The following is a 24431-nucleotide window of genomic DNA, read 5'->3' on the forward strand; positions in this document are numbered from 1 at the left end:
TTTATTCTTTATACAATTACAACTGTGAAATTTTAGCAGAGGTCTTTCACATAATGTACATGTATTTACCAACATAAATATCTCTACACTACTCTAACCCTCCTTTTTCTTTCAGGGCTATACCTCACCCTAGAGGCCATGCACACTTGGCAGCACTTGTTAGCCATGACAGTAAGAGTTTTTTTTTTGTTTTTTTTTCTTGTTTGTTTCTGTACTTTAACTGGTTCAGAATTGGAAGTATTTATTGTAATGTGTTTTAAGGATAGTACACACAAACTATACAGCCATTTAGTTAGCGTGTGGTGTACTTCATTCTAAGTAGTAACATTACTTGTAGAAGTAAGGGAAATTTCATTGTTTGCCCTCTAGATGGAGCATTTGGTTCATTATTTGTCTTGCAACCCAAATGATACAGTATGAACAATAAGTAACCAAGTCCTGCTTCAGCTCTGGATGTGTGGACTACTTAAACATACCATTTTCATTACACCATTCAAAGCAGAGTTTAGTCTGAATATATTTTTCTAATTCATGCTTCTTTGCATTTCATTATTGAGAACGTTTCTTTTTTAATATAAAGTCCTTGGAACATTTTATCCAAAACATCAAGTCTGTTGTTAAAGTTTACTTTGTTTTTCTTAATAGCATACAACTTTTCACACAGAATTGACCATTTATCCTTTGGAGAAATTGTTCCAGGAATAATTAACCCTTTGGATGGAACAGAAAAAATTTCCCGAAAACGTATGTATTTTTGTTGGTAGTCTTAGCAATATGTGTACAATGAAGGTCAAACCATTCATGATTTTTCATAAGTAAGACAAAAATATAAATTTTCATATCATTATTGGTGCCCTAACAGAACAACTTTTGCTCATTTGAACAACTATATTTTTTCTATGTTTTGTAATGGTGACTGAGAAAAATCTTAAATCTCATGTTTTAATGGAGAACAAAGATTTTAAAAAAGTTTATCATATGATGCAAGCTAATTGTGACCAACTTATAATCCACATGTCAGTAATTCAGTAATTTGCTCACAACATGCAAAATGCACACATTTTGTTTCTAAATACTTGCACATCATAAACAGGAAATGGATTCACATAATACTGAGTCTTTGTTCTCCATGAAAACATGAGATTAATATTTTTTCTTGGTCGTCGCTACAGAAAACATGAGCAAACTAACATATAAAGAAATCAATTTTTTGGTGGAGTATTCTTTTAAGTTGAAGACTCAACAATGTTTCCTTCAAAGCATAAAGTAAATGTGTCAGAACCTACTCTGTTGTCATTTTAAAGTTTTGTACAATTTGCTTTTCCATTAACTTTGAAATGCATAGTCAGTCTGTTGTGGCTGGAAGTTCCAGAATGAAAATGCTATACTGCTAATTTTAAAGTACTGATTCAGCAGTGACATCTGTTACAGTTTGCGGAGTTTGAATCGTTAAAATGGTATTGTTTAGAAATAGTTGAATAGTTAAAGATTTGTATAAGAAAAAAACAAAAAATAGCTGGAATTTCTAGTCATACTTTTGCAGATGGATTATACTTAACAATAAGTTGATAATTGGTTATTGCTGTCTACTTCAAATTCTAAATATAAAACTGAAAAATTATCTGGATATAAGAATATTTCAGTTATTATGTATTGTTCAGATTTTTAAATCCCACAGAAATGTTCATGTTTTAGATTGAAATTGATAACTTTTTTTATTAAGGTAATGTTAAATTGCCTTAAAAATACAGCCAAGACATTACTAATGTTGTAAAAGACTATTACTGCTTGAAATGACTTATTTATTATTTACTATTGGCTGTGTTACCTGGCTTTGCCCGGGAAATTTCCTAAGGCAGCTTTTTAAAATTGATTTTGTCTGATTTGTTTTCTGTATATTTGGTGTGGTGCTTTCATTTTCCATCCATCCATTTTCTAACCCGCTGAATCCGAACACAGGGTCACGGGGGTCTGCTGGAGCCAATCCCAGCCAACACAGGGCACAAGGCAGAAACCAATCCTGGGCAGGGTGCCAACCCACCGCAGGACACACACAAACACACCCACACACCAAGCACACACTAGGGCCAATTTAGAATCGCCAATCCACCTAACCTGCATGTCTTTGGACTGTGGGAGGAAACCGGAGTGCCCGGAGGAAACCCACGCAGACACGGGGAGAACCCGGGTCTCCTAACTGCGAGGCAGCAGCGCTACCACTGTGCCCCTGTTTATTAGTATAGTTTTGAGATATTTCGGTCACATCAGATGATCAAAATAATGTATTTGGTTATGGTGTTTTGTGTACCAAATTTTGAGTATTATTGCTGACAGATATGGACAAATAAAAAAAATATATGGGTCCAGTAACATCACCAAATTTCTGTCAAAGCATTTTTTATATTTTGGGAAATTTAGTTTTTCTATGGGGAGGGGGTTACCCATAAATATTGATTTATCAAAATGTCCTTTCTTACCAGGTACCTAGTGCCCCAGCTCTTTAACTAAATGAGAAACAGTATTTTTGTTGCTGAGTGACAGACTGAGAGAGTGTGTGAGTCAACAGCTTTCTCAAGAAACACCTTGGTCAATTGTTGTTTTGCAAAAGTAAGGTCATTCCATGCAGTGGATTACCAAGAAACTATAAAGGTTTCATACAAAGGTTTCCACTACTGTTTAGAGAAAAGAGTGCAAACTGGATCTAACTAGGATAGAAAAAGATGTGAAAGACTCAGGGTAAGTACATCAGAGTCTGTAGTTTGAGAAAAAGATGCCTTATACAGGTCCTCAGTTGGCTGCTTAAATAGTACACACCAAATACCAGTATGATTTAAAAAAAAAAAAAAAAAAAAAAAAAATCAATTTCCATCAAAAACATGAACATTTCTGGGTGTTTCCAAATTTTTTGAACACTAAGGTATTTCTTATACATCAATATTTAGGTGGTTGTTCCATAGAAAGTAAGTCATAACATCTCAGACAATGATTATAATGTGTCATAATCTAGTTAATCACATTGGGTGAAAAAAAAAAAAAACAGTAGGACATGGTGTTTGGAGGGTGTTCAGGCTTTCAGTGTCATTTTCCATAATCAGCTGGTTTTAACCACCCAGCAAAAAGATTATCATTTTCAGTTTGTTCATGTGCTTTCACAAAATGTTTTACAGGTTTACTATGTATTTCTACTTGGGTTTTGGCATGTTATTTTTGTTTAAAAAAACAATTAAAGTATTTCATGCTGCTGTTGTGGTCTTGTGGCATATAATTTAGAGATAGCTGATGGATAATGAGATATCCCTTAAGAGGAGAAGCAGGCTTTTCGGTCTGTGTCATCCTGTTTTTAAAGAGCTATGCCTGATCTTAAATGGCAGCATTAATTCCTAAATGTGTAACACTGCAACACATGCTGTGCAGGCTGCTTAGAACTGTAAAGTGGTAAGGCTTTTGGTTGAATCCCCACGTCTTTCTTACTGTGTTACTCTGAGTAACTGCTAGTTATTCCAGCTGCAGAAGTATGGGAATAGTTGTAGTGCAAACATTTCCTTTGTAAGTCACTTTATTTGCTTTGTAAGTCAAAAATAAAGTAATCAGCAACTGAGTGAAATTTACAAAGCTAACCCAACAGAGTCCTGCATAGAAGACATTAAACTTCGTTCCACTGGAGGTTTTTCAACATTTACTTCTTCTACATAGCCATTTTTTGTATTATTATTTGTAGGCTGCCACTAGGCTAGAGAAAATGTTCCAATCTGTTTTCAGGTACTTTCTAGTTAACAAATGTAGTTATTGATAGTTTATTCCTTGGGATCTCTTTAAAAATGTGAGTCTGATATTTTTGTGTTTTCCCCTTCTGCTAATATGTCAATGTTTTTTTGTTTTTTTTAAATAACTATTACAGATAACCAGATGTTCCAGTATTTTATTACAATTGTGCCAACAAAACTTCACACTTCTCAAATCTCAGCTGATACTCACCAGTATTCAGTGACAGAACAGGTAAAATGAGGTCTGAGTTTTGTATGTATGGCTACATTTTTGAGAAGACAGTTTACTGTTCTAGGAAAAGCACGTGGTATTCACTAATACACTGATGATGGTTGCTTGCTGGCTCTCCTGTTAGTGCTAAACTGATTGACCAATGATCCATTAATTTTATGAGTACCAGGAAAATGGTATGCCAAATCCTGTCTAAACCTCACTTTTCACAAGGCAGGAGCCAACCCTTGGTGGTCTGATACAAAACGTGCTATGTTTTGTGTTGTTCTGTGTCGTTTAACATATCTAGATGTAAATGCCAGAGAATAAAAGCTGAAACTCCGATCTCTCTCTTCTCATATTCATCTTTTGATCTCACACACAAATGTCTTCAGTGCACAGTAAAAACAAATGTTCCAGTACTTTTGGAGAGGACTGTATATAATTACTGTGAATAGTTAAGTGAGCAAAAGATGAACGGATCACCAAAAAGCATAACATTAAAAATGGCACATTTTTTTACAGCATTTTATGCAAGATTAGTGTATTGCTTTTGTTTTATACATTGAAAAGTTTGGCCACCCCAAATATCTGAGGTCTCAGATAACTTTTACTGAGGTCTCAGACCTTCATTAGCCCATTAGGACTATGGCTTGTTCACATTCATCTTTAGGAAATTCCAGGTGGTACAAATTGCAGCTCTGACTCCTCAAACCTTATCCCAACAATCAGCAGCCATGGGCACCTCTAAGCAGCTGCCTAGCACTCTGAAAATAAAATAATTGATTCTCACAAAGCAGCAGAAGGCTACAACAAGATAGCAAAGCATTTTCAGGTAGCTGTTTCCTCACTTCGTAATGTTATTAAGAAATGACAGTTAATAGGAATGGTAGAAGACATGTTGAGGTCTGGAAGACCAAGAAAACTTTCTGAAAGAACTGCTCGTTGGATTGGTAGAAAGGCAAATAAACTCCCAAGCCCCCGTGACACCTGAACAAATATGACCTTCATGGTAGAGTCAACAGAAGAAAACCTTTCCTGCATCCCAGCCACAAAATTTAGCATTTGGAGTTTGCAAATGAACATCTAAACCATCCATCCATCCTTTTTCCAACCCGCTGAATCCGAACACAGGGTCACGGGGGTCTGCTGGAGCCCATCCCAGCCAACACAGGGCACAAGGCAGGAACCAATCCCGGGCAGGGTGCCAACCCACCACATCTAAACCAGTGTTTCCCAAACTCGGTCCTGGGGAACCCCTGTGGCTACAGGTTTTTGTTCCAACCAGCTTCTGTTTTTAATTGAACTCCTGGTCTAATTAAGTGAACTGATATTTCCCAATAGAAATTAGGAAACTAAGTTTGCTAAAGAAAAAAAAATTCAAATGTACCAAGCAGTTATATAGGAATAATGTATTTTTTTTCTTTTTAACAGTATTTTCATCTTGATTTTCATTCTATTTTTCTAGGTGTTCTAATTGTTTAATTAATCCATTATTTACTAATTAGTGGGTCTGACTCTAAAGTAGTTGCAGCTTTTGATTATTCAGTGTTGTTTGCCTGGGTGTCTGATCTGCTCGTTTTAAATTGTCATTAATAAGATACAACGAAGGGGAAAAACTGCACAGAGAAAGGGCAAAGTACAATGAAATCAACAAAAAAGAGTTGAGCAAAAGCAGAAATATTTCTAAATGTCTTATAAATGTAAAAATCATGCTGCTATGCTTTTCTGAATGTCGAATAAAAGAAAAAAAAAATACCAGCTAATTAAATGAGATCAGTGCTATCAGGTGTTGTCACTGATTAGGAATCCGGTTGGAACAAAAACCTATAGCCACAGGGGTCCCCAGGACCGCATTTGGGTAACACTGATCTAAACAAGCCTGATGCATTTTGGAAGCAAGTCCTGTGGACTGATAAAGTCAAAATATAACTTTGTTATGGCTGCAATGTGCAAAGGTATGCCTGGTGAAAAGAACACCTCTCCAACTATTAAGCATGGGGGTGGATTGATCATGCTTTGGCTTATTCTGCAGTCAGTAGAACAGGGAGCATGTCATTGGTAGCGGGAAGAATAATTCATATAAATATCACCAAATTCTAGAGGGAAAAATAACACCATCTGTAAAAAAAAACTAAAGTTAAAAAGAGGATGGGTTCTACAACAAGATAATGATTTGAAACACATTTCAAAAATCTATAATGGAATCTCTCAAGAGGAGCAGGTTAATGGTTTTGCCATGGCCCTCATAGTCCCCTGACCTAACATCATTGAAAATCTGTGGACAGATCTCAAGAGAGCGGCACATGTGAGAATCTTGCAGAATTAGAAGTCTTTTGCAAGGATGAATGGGCAAAAATACCCTAAGTAGGAATTGAAAGACTATTAACTGGCTACAAAAAGCGTTTACAAGCTGTGACACTTGCCAAAGGGTGTCTTAGGATGTACTGGCTATGTCGCATGCCCAAACTTTTGCTTCATGCCCTTTTCATTATTTTGTTAGTGTTTGTGAATGATGGAAATAAAAATCTAACCTTGCTTAAAATATTAAAGAAATTTGTCTTTTTTAACTTTATACCATTTGGTGATCAGTTCATCTTCTGCTCACATATCTATTCACAATAATACATTTTAAGCTAGGGTGCCCAAACCTTTGCATGCCGATGAGTGTATATATATTATCTATTATTTATATATGAATATATATGTGTTTGTTTGTGCATATACACACACTGTTTATATAGAAGTCTTTTAGCAAAGTTTTATCCATGCAACCCATTGTGTCGTGACCACTGGGGAGGGGTGGTTAGAATTCCCTCTTGAAATGTCTGAGAGTCCCCTATGCATGTTATCCCAAAAATGTAGCCTTCTGTCTTATAGTGCCATTTAAATTATTAGTAATCTGTAAGCATGTTAATGTTCACCAAAAGTGAATCTGGACTGTTGGCTGCAAAGGAACCATACTTATAAATACCACAATAAGTAGAACAGAGATTATTCAGTGGATATCTCCTACTGTTTTAATGTAGTATTTATTGTATTGTATCGTTAAGTCAGAACAACAACTGAAGCTTTTTTCATTGTGTTTTTCCTTGTAGTGTTTATGGTGGTATTCCTAGCACCTTTCGCATGCTTTCAGATTAAGAAGCTGTTTCTAATCACATATATATTATGATGCAGTGCTCTGTGTTTTCATGTAAGCATTTCTTGTTTAAAGCTATACATGATAAATAGGTGACCTTAGTTTACTTGTTTTTCAAACATCATTGGCATTTAAATGTGACCAGTTTTAATTTTTTTTCCTTTCTCCCCATGCCTGCATTGATTCCAAATTTTATTTACAATGCCCCTACCCCACAGGTGTGCACCCTACACTTACCTGAACACTGGAGCCACCTTAGCTTACTTTATGATTAATAATGTTTGCTGTTGGTTATCAGCTGCTTCCAATCTCATTAACTTTTTTACTGCTGATTGTACCTCAGCCACTAGTATCTTTTGCTGTCCTTGCATTTCTGTAGCGGGTTTTGCTTGGCAGCCTATTCATCAACAAAAGCCTGTGATGTATTTGGGAGGTCTGAAAGCTGAAATTCTGCTAAATACATGAACATTTAAACATTCTAACTTTGAATATCTGCCCTTTTTCTCTCACCTGCACTGTGCTGTTGTGGTGTTATCTTATGTAAATATACTTTATCTCTAATTCAAAGGATTAAAATGCTCTTTAAATGCTTAAATAATATTTAAAAGTAATCAGAAATAAGGTTTCCATATGTAAAGGTGATAGAACAAATTTAATAGCATGACAGTTAATCTTTTTTAATTTCTAGTCTTCTGCATATAAATTCAGTAGCAAGGCATACATCTGTTCAAAGCTGGATTTAACATTAAAAAAAACAGTAAAATGCACAAAAATGTGATAAAATTGTACATGGATATGACCCAGTTTTTTCTGTCACCCAATTGGCATTGCACCTGACTCAATCATAGCATGTAATGAGCACAAATGCAGCACCATGCAGATTTTTTGGGCTGAACATGCTGGCTTATCTTGGTTATCCAGCCTTCAGGCACTTGCAGGTGACAAACATCTTCAGAAGGGTGAACAAACGTCTCATTCAAGATATGCAGTGTACAGTGCATCCGGAAAATATTCGCAGCGCATCACTTTTTCCACATTTTGTTATGTTACAGCCTTATTCCAAAATGGATTAAATTCATTTTTTTCCTCAGAATTCTACACACAACACCCCATAATGACAACGTGAAAAAAGTTTACTTGAGATTTTTGCAAATTTATTAAAAATAAAAAAATTGAGAAAGCACATGTACATAAGTATTCACAGCCTTTGCCATGAAGCTCGAAATTGAGCTCAGGTGCATCCTGTTTCCCCTGATCATCCTTGAGATGTTTCTGCAGCTTAATTGGAGTCCACCTGTGGTAAATTCAGTTGATTGGACATGATTTGGAAAGGCACACACCTGTCTATATAAGGTCCCACAGTTGACATTTCATGTCAGAGCACAAACCAAGCATGAAGTCAAAGGAATTGTCTCGAGGCACAAATCTGGGGAAGGTTACAGAAAAATTTCTGCAGCTTTGAAGGTCCCAATGAGCACAGTGGCCTCCATCATCTGTAAGTGGAAGAAGTTCAAAACCACCAGGACTCTTCCTAGAGCTGGCCGGCCATCTAAACTGAGCGATCGGAGGAGATGGGCCTTAGTCAGGGAGGTGACCAAGAACCCGATGGTCACTCTGTCAGAGGTCCTCTGTGGAGAGAGGAGAACCTTCCAGAAGGACAACCATCTCTGCAGCAATCCACCAATCAGGCCTGTATGGTAGAGTGGCTAGACGGAAGCCACTCCTTAGTAAAAGGCACATGGCAGCCCGCCTGGAGTTTGCCAAAAGGCACCTGAAGGACTCTCAGACCATGAGAAAGAAAATTCTCTGGTCTGATGAGACAAAGATTGAACTCTTTGGTGTGCATGCCAGGCGTCACATTTGGGGGAAACCTGGCATCATCCCTACAGTGAAGCATGGTGGTGGCAGCATCATGCTGTGGGCATGTTTTTCAGCAGCAGGAACTGGGAGACTAGTCAGGATAAAGGGAAAGATGACTGCAGCAATGTACAGATACATCCTGGATGAAAACCTGCTCCAGGGCGCTCTTGACCTCCGACTGGGGCGACGATTCATCTTTCAGCAGGACAACGACCCTAAGCACACAGCCAAGATATCAAAGGAGTGGCTTCAGGACAACTCTGTGAATGTCCTTGAGTGGCCCAGCCAGAGCCCAGGCTTGAATCCGATTGAATATCTCTGGAGAGATCTTAAAATGGCTGTGCACCGACGCTTCCCATCCAGCCTGATGGAGCTTGAGACCTGCTGCAAAAAGGAATGGGCGAAACTGGCCAAGGATAGGTGTGCCAAGCTTGTGGCATCATATTCAAAACAACTTGAGGCTGTAATTGCTGCCAAAGGTGCATCGACAAAGTATTGTGCAAAGGCTGTGAATACTTATGTACATGTGATTTCTCAGTTTTTTTATTTTTAGTAAATTTGCAAAAACCTCAAGTAAACTTTTTTTCTTGTTGTCATTATGGGTGTTGTGTGCAGAATTCTGAGGAAAAAAATGAATTTAATCCATTTTAGAATAAGGCTGTAACATAACAAAATGTGGAAAAAGTGATGCGCTGTGAATACTTTCCGGATGCACTGTATATTACATGTTAAAACTTACACTTGTTCAGTGATTCTGTTTTAAGCACAATCGGATTTTGCATGTTCTACAGAGTTAGATACTTGCTTTTTACTTATGATGGCCTTGTTGAAATATCCATTAAATCGAATAAGTATTAAATTACTTTTATTCTGTAATCATTTACAAAAGATTTTGGTTCTTTGTATAAGAAGCCTGCAAACATTTACTGGGACAAGTGTGTACTGTGATATATAATTTTTTTTGTCAAATGACATTCACAAAATAACCTTTGCATACTTCTGTAAGTCACGTAAAGAATAAAACTAACATACATTTTCAACCTCACTGAGTCTGATTCAAAGTCACGTGGTTCTGGTGCCTATTTTAGAAGTATTAAATGTAAGGCGGAAAACAACATTGACAGGAGTCCATTCAGTCCATCATGGGGCACACAAATTCACACATGCAGGTAAGGTCAGTTTAGAGTCGTCATTTAACTTAACCTGCACACCTTTGGGAATGTGGGCGGAAATCCAGTATAGTCCATGTCAAGTAATACAAAGATTACACAACATGTGTTTCTGCCTAATTGATGCTCATCATAGCTTTGATCTGCTTCTCGCTTCTGAGAGGGTGTGGCAGATGTTTGCTGACCAACCACAAGCGTTACTGGTAGGTGACCACCCAGATAGTCAAGTAAGCAAACCAGCTTTCATGGTGTAATGTCTGAGGCTTTGCCTCCAGTGCTGACTTACGAGATTAAGTACCACAAGGGGAAGGAAGCAAAGGTGCATACACCTGATGAGCCCTAATTAGGGCGAAACATGTGTCATGTACTCTTTGTATTATTTGTCAGGTACTCTATAATCTCTCATCATAAAAGGAAATCCTAGGACGAGACTTTCTCTGAGACAATTTCAACTCCCGTGAGAAAAGACTTTTTGCCAAGAGATTTTGACAAGTCCCGCCCTCCTCTCAAACATTTACAACCATGCCCACAGTCCAATCACTTCTCATTTGTGTGAATGCTATTGTCAGACACAGTTGCTGTGCTCTCAGCTCCAAGCAGGGTCGGAAACAAAAGACAAAGAGTAGAAGACAAAGTAGAATGTTGTAAAGAGGTTCAAAAACGTTGGCACAATACACATGCAGAGCAGGTTAGAGGTTATGAAAGTACTAAAATTCGTAAGTGTCAAAAAACTGATAGTAAAGATCACATTAGCGCTAACAAACGGAAATTATTACTCGGTGAAATAACGGAACAGCGAAAAGAAATTGAATATATGGACATAGGTGATATGACAGAAGTATGTAGATATTGGTTGGCTTTAAACATTAAGTTAGAGACTTGTAGATTGTCTTATTTGTGTTGCTATCAGGGAAAAGTAGTGTTTCTTCCCAATGAAGAGGCCTATCCGCGAGAACTAAACGATTTGTTTTTGGGTGAAAGTGAAATTCACATACGTGAGCAGCAGACATGCAAAGTAGTTGGGGTGTAGCACAGGCCAGGGGGTTGGCGAGTGGATCCCCCAAGTGTTTGTGTGTGTGTGTGTGTGTGTGTGTGTGTGTGTGTGTGTGTGTGTGTGTGTATATATATATATATATATATATATATATATATATATACTGGGTTTTTTTTCTTTTTTTGTTAGTACTCCAAGTAGTCCTATTCCCTGATAAGGATGAAGTAGAGTGATTGAAACTGAAGTTTCAGTCCTTTTATATGATATACTCATGCATTTTTTTTTTGGTTTTTTTTTCCTTTTCTATTTGTGCGTTTCAAAATCCCATTAATTAAACACTAAGAGCATTATGTAGCAAGTAAATTTGTTTTTTTAGACAGATTATATGTGGGTTAAGTTGTACAACATGTAAAATGTAAAGTTTCTTTTTACATATTTCTTACATCATTTATATAATCAACTTTGCACTGTCCTTGATCTGTGACATTTTTGTATGAAACCTGATCTCACCTTCCCCAAAATAACCATGTCTTGTAAAATAGTAAGTTACGGTAATTTTATTTCAGTTAATTTTATTGCTCAGTAGATAAATTGCATATTAGTAATGTACACAATTGTGTACGTTTTTTGTTTTTTAATGCCAATTCCACATGTCGGCCTGTATTGCCAGTAGCACCACTGCTTCACAACACCAGGATGGTGATTCAGTTTCTTTTTGGCATTCCTTTTATGTGAGTTTTGTGCTCTTGAGACATTCATCTGCATTTTCTTACTTGCACCCACAAACGATTTTAGGTTGAGTGAGTGAAATTTGGCTGATGTGAATGTGCTGTCTGGCAGCGCTGCTTATTATTATTAAGTACATATGCATTAAATGGGTGACCTAAAGTAAACAAGTGAATTTGTATACTACTTTTTTGTCAAAATCCCCAGAGAAATGTAGGCTAAGCTTTTTGGCAATCCTAAATTGATTCCATGTGGACATATGTACTCTGCTATAGGCTGGTGTCGTCTTATGGAGTTGGTTCCTGCCTTGTACCTGATTTTACGTATTACATTTTGACAGACAACAATGTCTTCCATATTTTCAGGAAAGCCGAGCTGCTGGTCATAAAGTAGACCTGTTGTATGTTGTTGTATATCTTCTATGATGTTGTGTCCATGAGCCACAGTTTGTATTATAATATTGTTACTAGACTGTGAGAGACATGTAGGTAAGAATTTAATTGTACTGTGTATACAACAATAAATCTTATCTTGCTTTATTTTACTAATGTTTCTTATTCAGAGTGGTTTACACTGGATACAAATTCTAATCTGAGTATGGTCTGTATGGATCTTGCATGTTTACTTATTATTTAATGTAATGGGGTTTGAGCTTTCACAGAGAGAAGAGATGTTTTATAAATCAACTGTAGATGTAGACATTATATCCAGTGGATAGTCACAGCATTCTGCCATTTATTTAAAAAATAAAGATTCTGTTGGATGATTCTGTACTTTTTTCACAATAACCCTGCCTCTGAACTCAACCTTGAATTGGATACTGGAGGCAAATTCAGGGTCAGAATATAACTGTGTGTAAACACAGTGGATTAGAATCTTCTGTAAGAATGCTGGTGACAGACCAATTTTAATGATTCATTCATATTGCTTTCAAAAATCTTTGATTTAGGACATGATTTAAAATGTTTCAGGTCTCAGTGTATTAAAACTATTTATCTGTCTTATTCTGAAGGAACGTGTGATAGACCACTCAGCAGGCAGCCATGGTGTATCTGGAATATTTATGAAATATGACATTAGCTCCCTTATGGTGACAGTTACTGAGCAGCACATGCCATTCTGGCAGTTTGCTATCCGTCTCTGTGGCATTGTTGGAGGAATATTTTCAACAACAGGTAAGTTGTTGTATTTAGGGCATTGCTTTTAAAAAAAGTGACACCTTTCAGCACATTTTAATTCACACTATTGTTATGTATTTAACACATAATAATAAAAGGAAATGGTTAATGTGGTGCGTGCAAATGTGATTGTGTCCTATCAGTTAATGCTTAGAAAGAAATCAGTTTCCAAATGTTTCTAGTACTCGGCTAGGGGTCTTTCAGCTTCTTCTTTTAGGATTACCCCACTCTTCTTGTCACAATTCTTGTATCTTTGTTCATGCACAGCATGTTTGACATCTTTTTTGTAGTTATTTCAGTAACACTGAAGGCAATTCAGATGTTATTGGTTGGTGTTTGTTTGTTTTTTTTTTTTGTCATTTGGATACTGTCTTGCTTTTTTTTTTTTTTTTTTTTTTTTTTAAGATAACAGTAACCTCATAGAGTTCTTGATATTTAGTTGTTTTTAAATATTATACAAAGAACAATTAATAGACATTGGGCACTAGTGCAAATAACAATGTATCACAAACAAAAAGTTTACTCCACATCTATTTAGATATATGTGCTCTTCATAAAGCAAGTACCGTAGATACTCGCGTATTAGTCGATCTCGCAGATAAGTCGAGTGTATTTTTAAGCCGAAAATTACGAAATTTGTTATGATCCGCATATAAGTCGAGGGTAAAACTTGACAGCTTGCGACCTTTAACACTATGTACCAGCCGACAGGCATGCATGATCGTATCCACTATATGCCGGCTTGCTCCGGCGACCTTTAACACTATGTACCGGCTGACTGGCACGTGCGATTGCAGGCGCTAGATGCCGGCTTGCTCCGGCGACCTTTAACACTATGTACTGGCCAACAGGCATGTGCAATTACAGCCGCTATATGCCGGCTTGCTCCCGCGACCTTTAACACTATGTACCAGCCGACAGGCATGCGCGATGGCGGCCGCTAGATGGCACATGGCAGCTAATGGTATGTTTGTTATCCAAAACCTGCAAAAGCTAATGCTCAAATTCAAGTATTTCAAAGTTTAAAGAATTATTTAATGAAATTGGAAAAAAACTAGCTAATTAGCAATAGTATTGCTGGCTTATAATTATTTCAAAGACCATGTTAAACAGCAGATGACCGGTGACTTAACACCGTGAAGCGTTGAGTGTACAATGTCATTACCCAAATTCTATGGACAATTGTGTTGTCTCGTGGATAAGTCGACCCTGTTTTTTTGAATGAATTTTAAGGCATAAATTTTTCGACTTATACGGGAGTATCCACGGTACTTAAATACATTTTAAGATAATTAAAGAAAGCAAAATCCTGATAGGCTTAGAGAAATGAGAAATGAACCTATTCACCTAACTAAAAGGGTAGGGCCTTTAAATTTAAAAATAGAAACAACAAAAATGATGTAATTTTTTAGTTAAATTAAAGAAAAAGTGATTAATAATTTAGCTCAAACCAAAATAAGAAGATGCTGTGGTACACCAGAACAGAGTTTGGGAAACATTGGTACAACAGAATAAGTATCTGATTTTAGCTTTTCATTGTCTGTACAATAGATATTATTGATATGCAATTATTCTCCAAATGACAATTTGAATTCATCTTAACTGATCTCAGGAATTCTGTGTAGGATGTTTAAGTTACATATTCATTTGCAACATTTAGGGTCAGCCCTCTCTTCCCTTTAAAATGTTGTGTAACAGTTTCCAGGTAATGATGTAGCCTGTGGTGAGAACAAATACAAATATCACAGGGTTTGGGAAAATTTGGGGAGCAAATCTGAAGAAATGGTTACAGCCATCCATCCATCCATCCTCTTCCGCTTATCCAAGATCGGGTCGCGGGGGCAGCAGCTTGAGCAGAGATACCCAGACTTCCCTCTCCCCGGCCACTTCTTCTAGCTCTTTCAGGAGAATCCCAAGGTGTTCCCAGGCTAGCCAATAGACATAGTCCCTCCAACGTGTCCCGAGTCTTTCCCGGGGCCTCCTCCCGTTTAGACGTGCCCAGAACACCTCACCAGGGAGGCGTCCAGGAGGCATCCTGATCAGATGCCCGAGCCACCTCATCTGACTTCTACTCTGAGTCCCTCCCGGATGACTGACCTTCTTATCCTATCTTTAAGGGAAAGCCCAGACACCCTGCAATGGAAACTCATTTCAGCCGCTTGTATTCGCGATCTCGTTCTTTCAGTCACTACCCATAGCTCATGACCATAGGTGAGGGTAAGAACATAGATCGACTGGTAAATTGAGAGCTTTGCCTTGCGGCTCAGCTCCTTTTTCACCACGACAGACCGATCCGCCTGTCGATCTCATGCTCCATTCTTCCCTCACTCGTGAACAAGATCCCGAGATACTTGAACTCCTCCACTTGGGGCAGGATCTCGCTCCCAACCCTGAGAGGGCATTCCACCCTTTTTCGGCTGAGGACCATGGCCTCGGATTTGGAGGTGCTGATTCCCATCCCAGCCGCTTCACGCTCAGCTGCGAACTGATCCAGAGAGAGCTGAAGATCACGGCCTGATGAAGCAAACAGGACAACATCATCTGCAAAAAGCAGTGACCCAATCCTGAGTCCACCAAACCGGACCCTGTCAACGCCCTGGCTGTGCGTAGAAATTCTGTCCATAAAATTTATGAACAGAATCGGTGACAAAGGGCAGCCCTGGCGGAGTCCAACTCTCACTGGAAATGGGTTCGACTTACTGCCAGCAATGCGGACCAAGCTCTGACACATATCGTACAGGGACTGAACATCCCTTATCAGGGGGTCCAGTACCCCATACTCTCGGAGTACCCCCCACAGGATTCCCCGAGGGACACGGTCGAACGCCTTTTCCAAGTCCACAAAACACATGTAGATTGGTTGGGTGAACTCCCGTGCACCCTCCAGGACTCTGCTAAGGGTGTAGAGCTGATCCACTGTTCCACGACCAGGACGAAAACCACACTGTTCCTCCTGAATCCGAGGTTCAACTATCCGACGGACCCTTCTCTCCAGGATCCCCGAATAGACTTTTCCAGGGAGGCTGAGGAGTGTGATCCCTCTGTGGTTGGAACACACCCTCCGGTCCCCCTTCTTAAAGAGGGGGACCACCACCCCAGTCTGCCATTCCAGAGGCATTGTCCCTGATGTCCATGCGATGTTGCAGATGTGTGTCGACCAAGACAGTCCTACAACATCCAGAGCCTTGAGGAACTCCGGGCGTATCTCATCCACCCCTGGGGCCCTGCCACCAAGGCGTTTTTTGACCACCTCGGTGACCTCAGTCCCAGAGATGGGGGAGCCCACCTCCGAGTCCCCAGGCTCTGCTTCCTCATTGGAAGGCATGTTTGGGATTGAGGAGGTCTTCGATGTACTCCCCCCACCGACCCACAACGTCCCGAGTCGAGGTCAGCAGCTCACCATCCCCACCATATACAGTGTTGACACTGCACTGCTTCCCCCTCCTGAGACGCTGGATGGTGGACCAGAATCTCCTCGAAGCCGTTCTCGAAAGTTGTTCTCCATGGCCTCCCCAAACTCCTCCCACGCCCGAGTTTTTGCCTCAGCAACCACCAAAGCCGCATTCCGCTTGGCCTGCCGGTACCTATCAGCTGCCTCCAGACTCCCGCAGGACTTCTTCAGCTTGACGGCATCCCTAACCGCCGGTGTCCACCAACGGGTTCGGGGATTACCGCCACGACAGGCACCAACCACCTTACGGCCACAGCTCCGGTCAACCGCCTCAACAATAGAGGCACGGAACATGGCCCATTCGGACTCAATGTTCCCCACCTCCCTCGGGATGTGGTCGAAGTTCTGCTGGATGTGGGAGTTGAAGCTACTTCTGACAGGGGGCTCTTCCAGACGTTCCCAGCAGACCCTCACAACACGTTTGGGCCTACCAGGTCTGACCGGCATCCTCCCCCACCACCAGGTGGTGATCAGATGACAGCTCCGCCCCTCTCTTCACCTAAGTGTCCAAGACATGCGGCCGCAAGTCCGATGACACGACCACAAATTCGATCATTGAACTGAGGCCTAGGGTGTCCTGGTGCCAAGTGCACATATGAACACCGCTATGCTTGAACATGGTGTTCGTTATGGACAATCCGTGACGAGCACAGAAGTCCAATAACAAAACACCGCACGGGTTCAGATTGGGGGGCCATTCCTCCCAATCACGCCCTTCCAGGTCTCACTGTCATTGCCCACGTGAGCATTGAAGTCTCCCAGCAGAACGAGGGAGTCCCCAGAAGGTATGCCCTCTAGCACCCCGTCCAGGAACTCCAAAAAGGGTGGGTACTCCAAACTGCTGTTCGCCGCATACGCCTCTCGTCCACCGGGGTAAACCCCAATGAACAGGCTCCAAGTCAGGGGGCAATAAGTATGCCCACACCCGCTTGGGGCCTCTCACCGGGGGCAACTCCAGAGTGGTAGAGAGTCCAGCCCCTATCAAGGAGATTGGTTCCAGAGTCCAAGCTGTGCGTCGAGGTGAGTCCGACTATATCTAGCCAGAACCTCTCAACCTCGCGCACTATCTCAGGCTCCTTTACCTTCAGAGAGGTGACATTCCACGTCCCAAGAGCCAGCTTCTGTAGCCGAGGATCAGACCGCCAAGGTCCCTGCCTTCGGCCAATACCCAACTCACACTGTACCCGACCTCCTTGGCCCCTCCCATAGGTGGTGAGCCCATGGGAAGGGGGACCCACGTTGCCTCTACGGGCTGTGCCTGACCGAGCCCCATGGGTGCAGGCCCGGCCACCAGGCGCTCGCCATCGAGCCCCACCTCCAGGCCTGGCTCCAGAGGGGGGCCCTGGTGACCCGCATCTGGGCAAGGGAAAACGTCGTCCAAAGTTCTGATTCATCATTGAAGGTTTGTTGAACTGCTCTTTGTCTCATCCCTCACCTAGGACCAGTTTGCCTTGGGTGGCCCTACCAGGGCCATAAAGCCCCGGACAACAGAGCTCCTAGGATCATTGGGACACGTAAACCCCTCCACCACGATAAGGTGGCGGTTCAAGGAGGGATGGTTATAACAATTTTTGGAAAATGTGTGCGCCAAGCAACAAGGCATGCATGAAAGGAGAAAAAGAAGAGCCTCATTCACTTGGTTTAATTTTTGCACTATTGATGGCAAATATTATTGGAGAAAATTCTATATTAATGCTCATAGTACTAGGGTGTTGCACCATGTTAGCCATTATGAATGTCGTGAGAAGTCAAGCAAAATGACACATTTTATTGGCTAACTAAAAAGATTACAATATGCAAGCTTTCGAAGCAACTCGGGCCCCTTCTTCTGGCAAGATGCAATTAATGATTACATCTTGCCTGAAGTAGGAGCCGGAATTGCCTTGAAAGCTTGCATATTGTAATCTTTTTAGTTAGCCTATAAAAGGTGTCATTTTGCTTGACTTTTCACTATATTAATGCTCAGAAATTTGTATTTGTGAGCATGTGGAAAAATATCTGTGCTCAGATCGTTTATATCACAAACGGAGAACAATGAATGGTAAGATAAATGTTTGATCACTGAAAGGTGTAAAATTGTGTAATAATTCTTTTTTATCACAGTTTGTATTTTTTTTCTACTGGCTCCTGTGTTTATGTGTAGTCCCACATGAGTCATAAGCTTTCAGTGAAGCAACAAACTCACTTGTTATTGAATTTGAAAGGCAGATTTTCTAGGCTCATTTTTAAATGGAAATGAATTTAATATACTGTAGGTATTCTAATTGGAGACAGGAAATATATTAGTAATCAAGCTGTAGTAGTAATGAAACTGATACTTGCTGCATTTAGATACCTGATGTTAAATGTTAGTCAAGGGTGATGAATTTTTTGTTAATTAGTTGAATATCATTGTAATTTATTTTTAGAAGGGTAAAATATGAAATGTATTACAGTACTTTTTCCTGATATGTCCCCACACAATAGTCATTTGTAATTGTATATGTTTGTTTTACAGCATTCTGATTAAGTGATTCAGCCTGGCCTGTCAAAAGCAAATCCAAAAAGATTATAATGAAGACTTAATTTTTTTTTTTTGGAATTAGCCACTAGCACTCTTGAGGAATTAACAATTTAATAAGAATTTCAAACCAGAAAAAAAACAAAATCTGGATAATTCACTTTCATTTTTTCTTAAATTTTGTTTTTTCAGTGTGGCAGCATTCAAGTTAACTAGTTTAATGTGTACTTTTTTTGCATTCCCTTTCATCTATTTTCTTTTCCAAGTGTGCTTCCTTAAATCATTATTTTAAAATTCTTCTTTTATGAGTGGCTTTACCTTCAATTACAATAAATGCAAGAGAGAAACAAGCAAAACTGCTAATCTCCTTAAGAGTTCACAGATACTGTGCTAAAATGTCTCTGGTTTCTCATATGGGCTTTAAAGTTAATGTCTCCCTGATTAGTGCTCCTGTCACTACTACAGGCTGTGTGTTTAAGGACTATGTTTGTTCTCTTAACTCCCTACAAAGATTGATTGTGTGACGCAGAGTAAGTCACTTAAACTGCCTTCGGTTAAATTGGGGGAGGTGGGGTTTGCAAACTTTTCCATGCAAAATGTGTGTAGTGGGATGATCTTCACTATAAATAGGTACTATTATGTGCATTTGTACTTCTGCGTATTAAAGGCTTGTTTCTGCCTTCAAATAATAAGTTCATTGCTATCAGAGTTCTTTTATTATAACGGAGTCTACACAGTATACAGCCCACTTTCATTCCTTAGCCTTCAGTCATCACTATGGTTTTTCCTGGGTTCACCTTCTTTAACATTTAAAATTTCAGTGTTACCTTTTGTCCTAATTACTATTAGTTGATCAGCCCCTCACATACATTTGATCATTACTCGTAGCAACCAGTCCTTGACCAAAAGCTGCTTTCATATAAAAATTTGTCCTTTATCCTTTGACTGTAATGACCATCATTGGGTGTTGCCACATACATTCACATCACTTTGATTTTCTCCTTGCAAATTTCCTCTTTTTATTTTCTTCTTCTGTCACTCTCTTCTTGCTCTCTCATTTTTATTGCAGGTTCCAAAAACATTATTGCATGATTAGGCATCTAACTTGTATCATAAATTAAGCACACATTTATTTACTACAATTGTACTAGTCTAACTTTTTTTTCGTTTTTTTTTTTCTTTTAAATTATTTTTTTATTTTAGGTATGCTACATGGACTTGTAGGTTTCTTGGTTGATATAGTCTGCTGTCGGTTTAAATTGGGTGTTTACAAGCCTAAAGATGTAAGTTTGTTTTGATTTCTTTATACATTGTACTGTAAAACTGAACTGAAATATTTTCCTTTCTACTTTTGGAACTAGAGAAGTTTAAATATATAATTAAAATCAATGTATAAGGAACATGCTTTTTGTGGAGTGTAGTGACTAGAATGCTGGACTTTCAGCTAGTTCCCTCCACTCACTTGTACTGAGCAATAAACTTCATTTTTTTATGGGTAGTTATAAGATACCCCATATCTTGTAACTTGTATTGGGTTAAGGCATTCACCAAGTATTAAAGTAATATCTGTTTATTCTTACAGCAAATTTTTAACTTAGAATCTCCTAAACTCCTTCTGTGAATTCCTTAATTTGTTCAGATTGTATTTTTTTATTTCCCTAATTGTTGGTTTAATCCATATTAATGTACAAGTCACATTTGTAGAATTGAATTATCTGTCAGTTTTTGTACTGTGAGAAGTGGCAATGACTAACTCATGGTTACATTAGGCATTAGTATAGATGTTAGACAGTGGCAGGGCACGTTAATGCTTGCGTTACAACATGAATTGGTCCAAGCGTTCCTGGTACTATTTCCTGTAGATGAAAATTGTATAGTATATATTGTATTGTTTTCTGTTCCTAGAGCCTTCCTAGAGTAACAAGTTTATTTTAAGTCATTGGTAAACATTTTTTTAAAGTACATTCCTGTGTTCTTAACACTTATGGGTGTCATTGTTAATGTTAGTAATTGCACACGCTTTCATTTAAAGCACTTACTGTTTGACAAGGTCATTCCCAAATGGAAATCGATACAACTAAGATTTTCCATTAAAGCCTAGTAGCAGAATCAATGCATTAATTTGAACCAAAGAATGTCCATAAAGTGAATAAATTATCATTTAGCTCTTACTACAGTATATATTCTGGGTATTTGAAAGTTTACAGATACAGGACCTCAAGTACCAAAGTTATACTCGGAGAGCACTGTTGCCTCAATTAAAAAATATATTTCATTTTGAAGAGAAAAAAATGTAGAATTTTTTTTCATATTATTTTAGTTTATTGCATATGTGAAAAGAATGATTTGGACATTTATTGACCAAAATATTTGTCCAGTTAGAATAACATTTGCTTAACTGATGCTCACACAGTTTGGTTATTTTTATATTATTTAAGTGTAAGTCTTGAGAGTTAAGTAGCCAATTTAGGATTACTGAAAGAGACAGTGTTGGGAAGTGACAGGGACCTGATGGTTTACAGTACATGCCTAAAAAAATGGATGACAAACAACATTGTTAAGTGTCTACACAACCATAACATCTCCTCTACAGAGTGATTGTGAAGTCTGCAGATACTTTTTCTAATTTATGAGAAATATAGTCCAGTCTTGGATAGGAATGCCAGTCTTTGCAGGATGATGGACATGCAGTACTACCTACACTCACACCAGGTCAATTTATAGTTACTAATTTACCTAAGAGTGTCTCTTTGAACAAACAGTAAATCAGAGTTCCCAGAGAAACATGAGCAAATATTAATGTATTTAGTATGTATTACATTTAATTTAATAAATGGAATTTTTTTAATTATTTGTCTATGTTTTTTCTTTATAGGTGAGCATCCTTGATGGTCATATGAACAATCACACATCCCTAGTTACAGATGACAACAGCAAACACTAGCAGTCCATTTTGTCTTGTTGGAGAAAATGTTCCCATTTTTATATAAAAAAGTGCAATAGAATGAAATGGACCTGTGGAGGCGTCTTGATTCAAATTGGAACCACATTGGACAAATTTTTCAGCTGCTACTTGACAATGCAGCAGTATTATTCAGGGCTTAATTTTTTCATGTCTTTTTAATATTTTGAGAATTTTGTTTTACGTACGTTTAAAACCAATAGATGTGAAGAATTTGCAGAATATTTATTTGAAATCGTAAATGTAACCTTGGTGAATTCTGTGTTTAGTAAGACTGCTTAAATCGGTCTACTGTTCAAATGATAAACACAAATACCAAGGACTCATTTTTATATTTAAAAGGAGCTTTTTTGTCACTAATCTCTCCACCTTGTGTCCTCTAAAGGCCAAACACCTGTTGTTGTTCTTGTCTTTCTCACTCACCTATAGCAATAGTAAAATTAAAAGTGAAGCAGCACGTGAGTAGCAGATCGCAGACCTTCCTGTTTCTGGTTTTGTTGGTTCTTGGCTTTGGATAGATGTATGTATTAGACAGTCCTTTGTAGGTGTGAACTATTATTTGGCTTTTGTGCGTTCAGTGACACTAGCAAATCTCACTTTTGTGATTGATTTTTATCTGTTATAAGAGTGCCACTTAAAGATTGTACATCTGCACTTTTTGACAAAATGAAAATGATGAAATATTTTTTTTATTTTTGAAAAGTTTTCAAATTTTATTTAAAGATTTATATGAATATTTCATTAGTAAATCTTGGAAATCTCAGAATTCAAGAATGATGTCTATTTTTATTTTTCAGTGGTTCCTGGCCTGTATGACCTCTGAAATTTCTGTGGACTTCAGTCCTCAGATATCTTTTTTTAATGTAACCTCCCCAAATTAAAGATATGAAAAGCAGGCATCCTTCATGTTGACAGTAATAACATAAATACAAATGGGGTTGATGCTCTTTATTTCCTTGTGTGTGCGTATATTTGTATCTATGATTTGTGAGTTTTTCGAAGGGATATGTATAACTGATGTAAACTTGCCATCTGGAATAGTGCAGGATCTCTTCTAATAACCAGGTGAGACTTTACACTAAACCCACTGAGTAAAAAGAAGTGTGAAGGTGTTTCTGTGACTGGCCACAGTTACTAGATGATGATGATGTATGCTTTTGTACAGTACACTCCTCAGACCTCGTATACATTTAAAGTGCCTGGCAGGAGTGCCAGTCTGCCGTACCTGCTGCTGCTTAGTAGTTTGGGAGATGAGATCAGGCCTTCCTCCTAAGATTTAATTTCAGTACTCATTAATTGTGCAAGACATTTTACTTGAATAGAAATGCATGTTACAAAAAAATGTCTAAAGGCAACAAAACACTATTAAAACTATTAAAAAGAAATTAAAAAAAAAAAAAAGACATACAAAATTTCAACTAACATCTTTCAAATTTGAAAGTGTTTAGCTGTGTGTAATGCTTAATAAAAGTGACTTCCAGAGTTTGAGGGCATTGCGGTTGCAAACTTGCAGTAAGTACAAGACTGAACAGACATTCCGGAGCACAATCCCAGAAATGTATTCAAATTATTATTAAACTCCTAAATGGTGCTGGGGTGAGTTTTGAGGGAGGGGAACTGGTATTGACGTCATTCCTTACAAGGGGTAATATGTGTGAGTCTTTCCCTTTGTCTGCAAATTTCTACAGAAAAATCTATTGACAGTGTCTTTTCTACATCCCAACTGAATACCATCTACCTATGTAAACCAATGTGCGTTTATATCAAATTTCTATTTAATTTCATCAGATAACTTTAATTAGATTGCAGTATATTTCTGAGACCATCATCTTTCTTCTCATTGTCCAAAAGAAGTCATCGTTTTTAGTAAGTACTGCTGCAGGGTCCCACTCCTTCTCTGAGCTGCCAGTTGGCAGTCCATACTCTTACTGCCATTTCCTAATTTAATTAGTGCCCTGTGCTGGGGTGGACGCAGTCACCAGAGTAGCTCAGCAGTGTGAACATGACTGTTTATGAGAAGCATGTCTCTTTTTGGGGACCTGGAGCTTATATAACTTGTCTAAATTTCTTTGATCTATTCTGTTGAGTTCTGTGAGCGCTGATGCCCAGGGAAAAACTGCCATATGTTTAAATAATGCTGAATCTGCCCAACAGTGACATTTTTCTTTAATAAATTGGAAAACTAATATTTATCTTTTTTTTTTATTATTTTAGTTTAAAAGTCTTGCTTGTCATTCGTATTTTTCTGTTCTAGGCCAGAGTACACTGAATATTAAGCTAGTCATCTGCTGGTTGCACACCAGTACAAATCAATGGGGTTGCAGGAGGTGGCAATTTTAAATGTCATTCCTGTTGAGGAGTTTGTTTTGAACAGAATGGCTGATTGCACAATTTGACTGGCCATGCCTGTCAGTGTCATTTAAATTACTTACGTGAACATTGATGTTATGGAATGATATGTATATTTTACATTG

General features: G+C 38.6%; 1 protein-coding gene across 1 annotated transcript in view; it reads left to right on the forward strand.

Moving 5' to 3' along the window:
• The window catches only part of ergic2 (ERGIC and golgi 2), a 69688-nt gene extending 45539 nt beyond the window's left edge, over positions 1-24149 (forward strand). Inside the window, exons 9-14 of the mRNA XM_028818014.2 lie at positions 116-171; positions 646-744; positions 3899-3996; positions 12879-13041; positions 20199-20278; positions 21871-24149. Coding sequence (XP_028673847.1) covers positions 116-171; positions 646-744; positions 3899-3996; positions 12879-13041; positions 20199-20278; positions 21871-21939 — 565 coding nt within the window. The 3' untranslated portion in view covers positions 21940-24149. The remainder of the gene's footprint in view (positions 1-115; positions 172-645; positions 745-3898; positions 3997-12878; positions 13042-20198; positions 20279-21870) is intronic.
• The last annotated feature ends 282 nt before the right edge of the window (positions 24150-24431 follow it).

This window comes from Erpetoichthys calabaricus, chromosome 1, assembly GCF_900747795.2.
Source record: "Erpetoichthys calabaricus chromosome 1, fErpCal1.3, whole genome shotgun sequence".
In the NCBI taxonomy this organism is placed as follows: domain Eukaryota; kingdom Metazoa; phylum Chordata; class Cladistia; order Polypteriformes; family Polypteridae; genus Erpetoichthys; species Erpetoichthys calabaricus.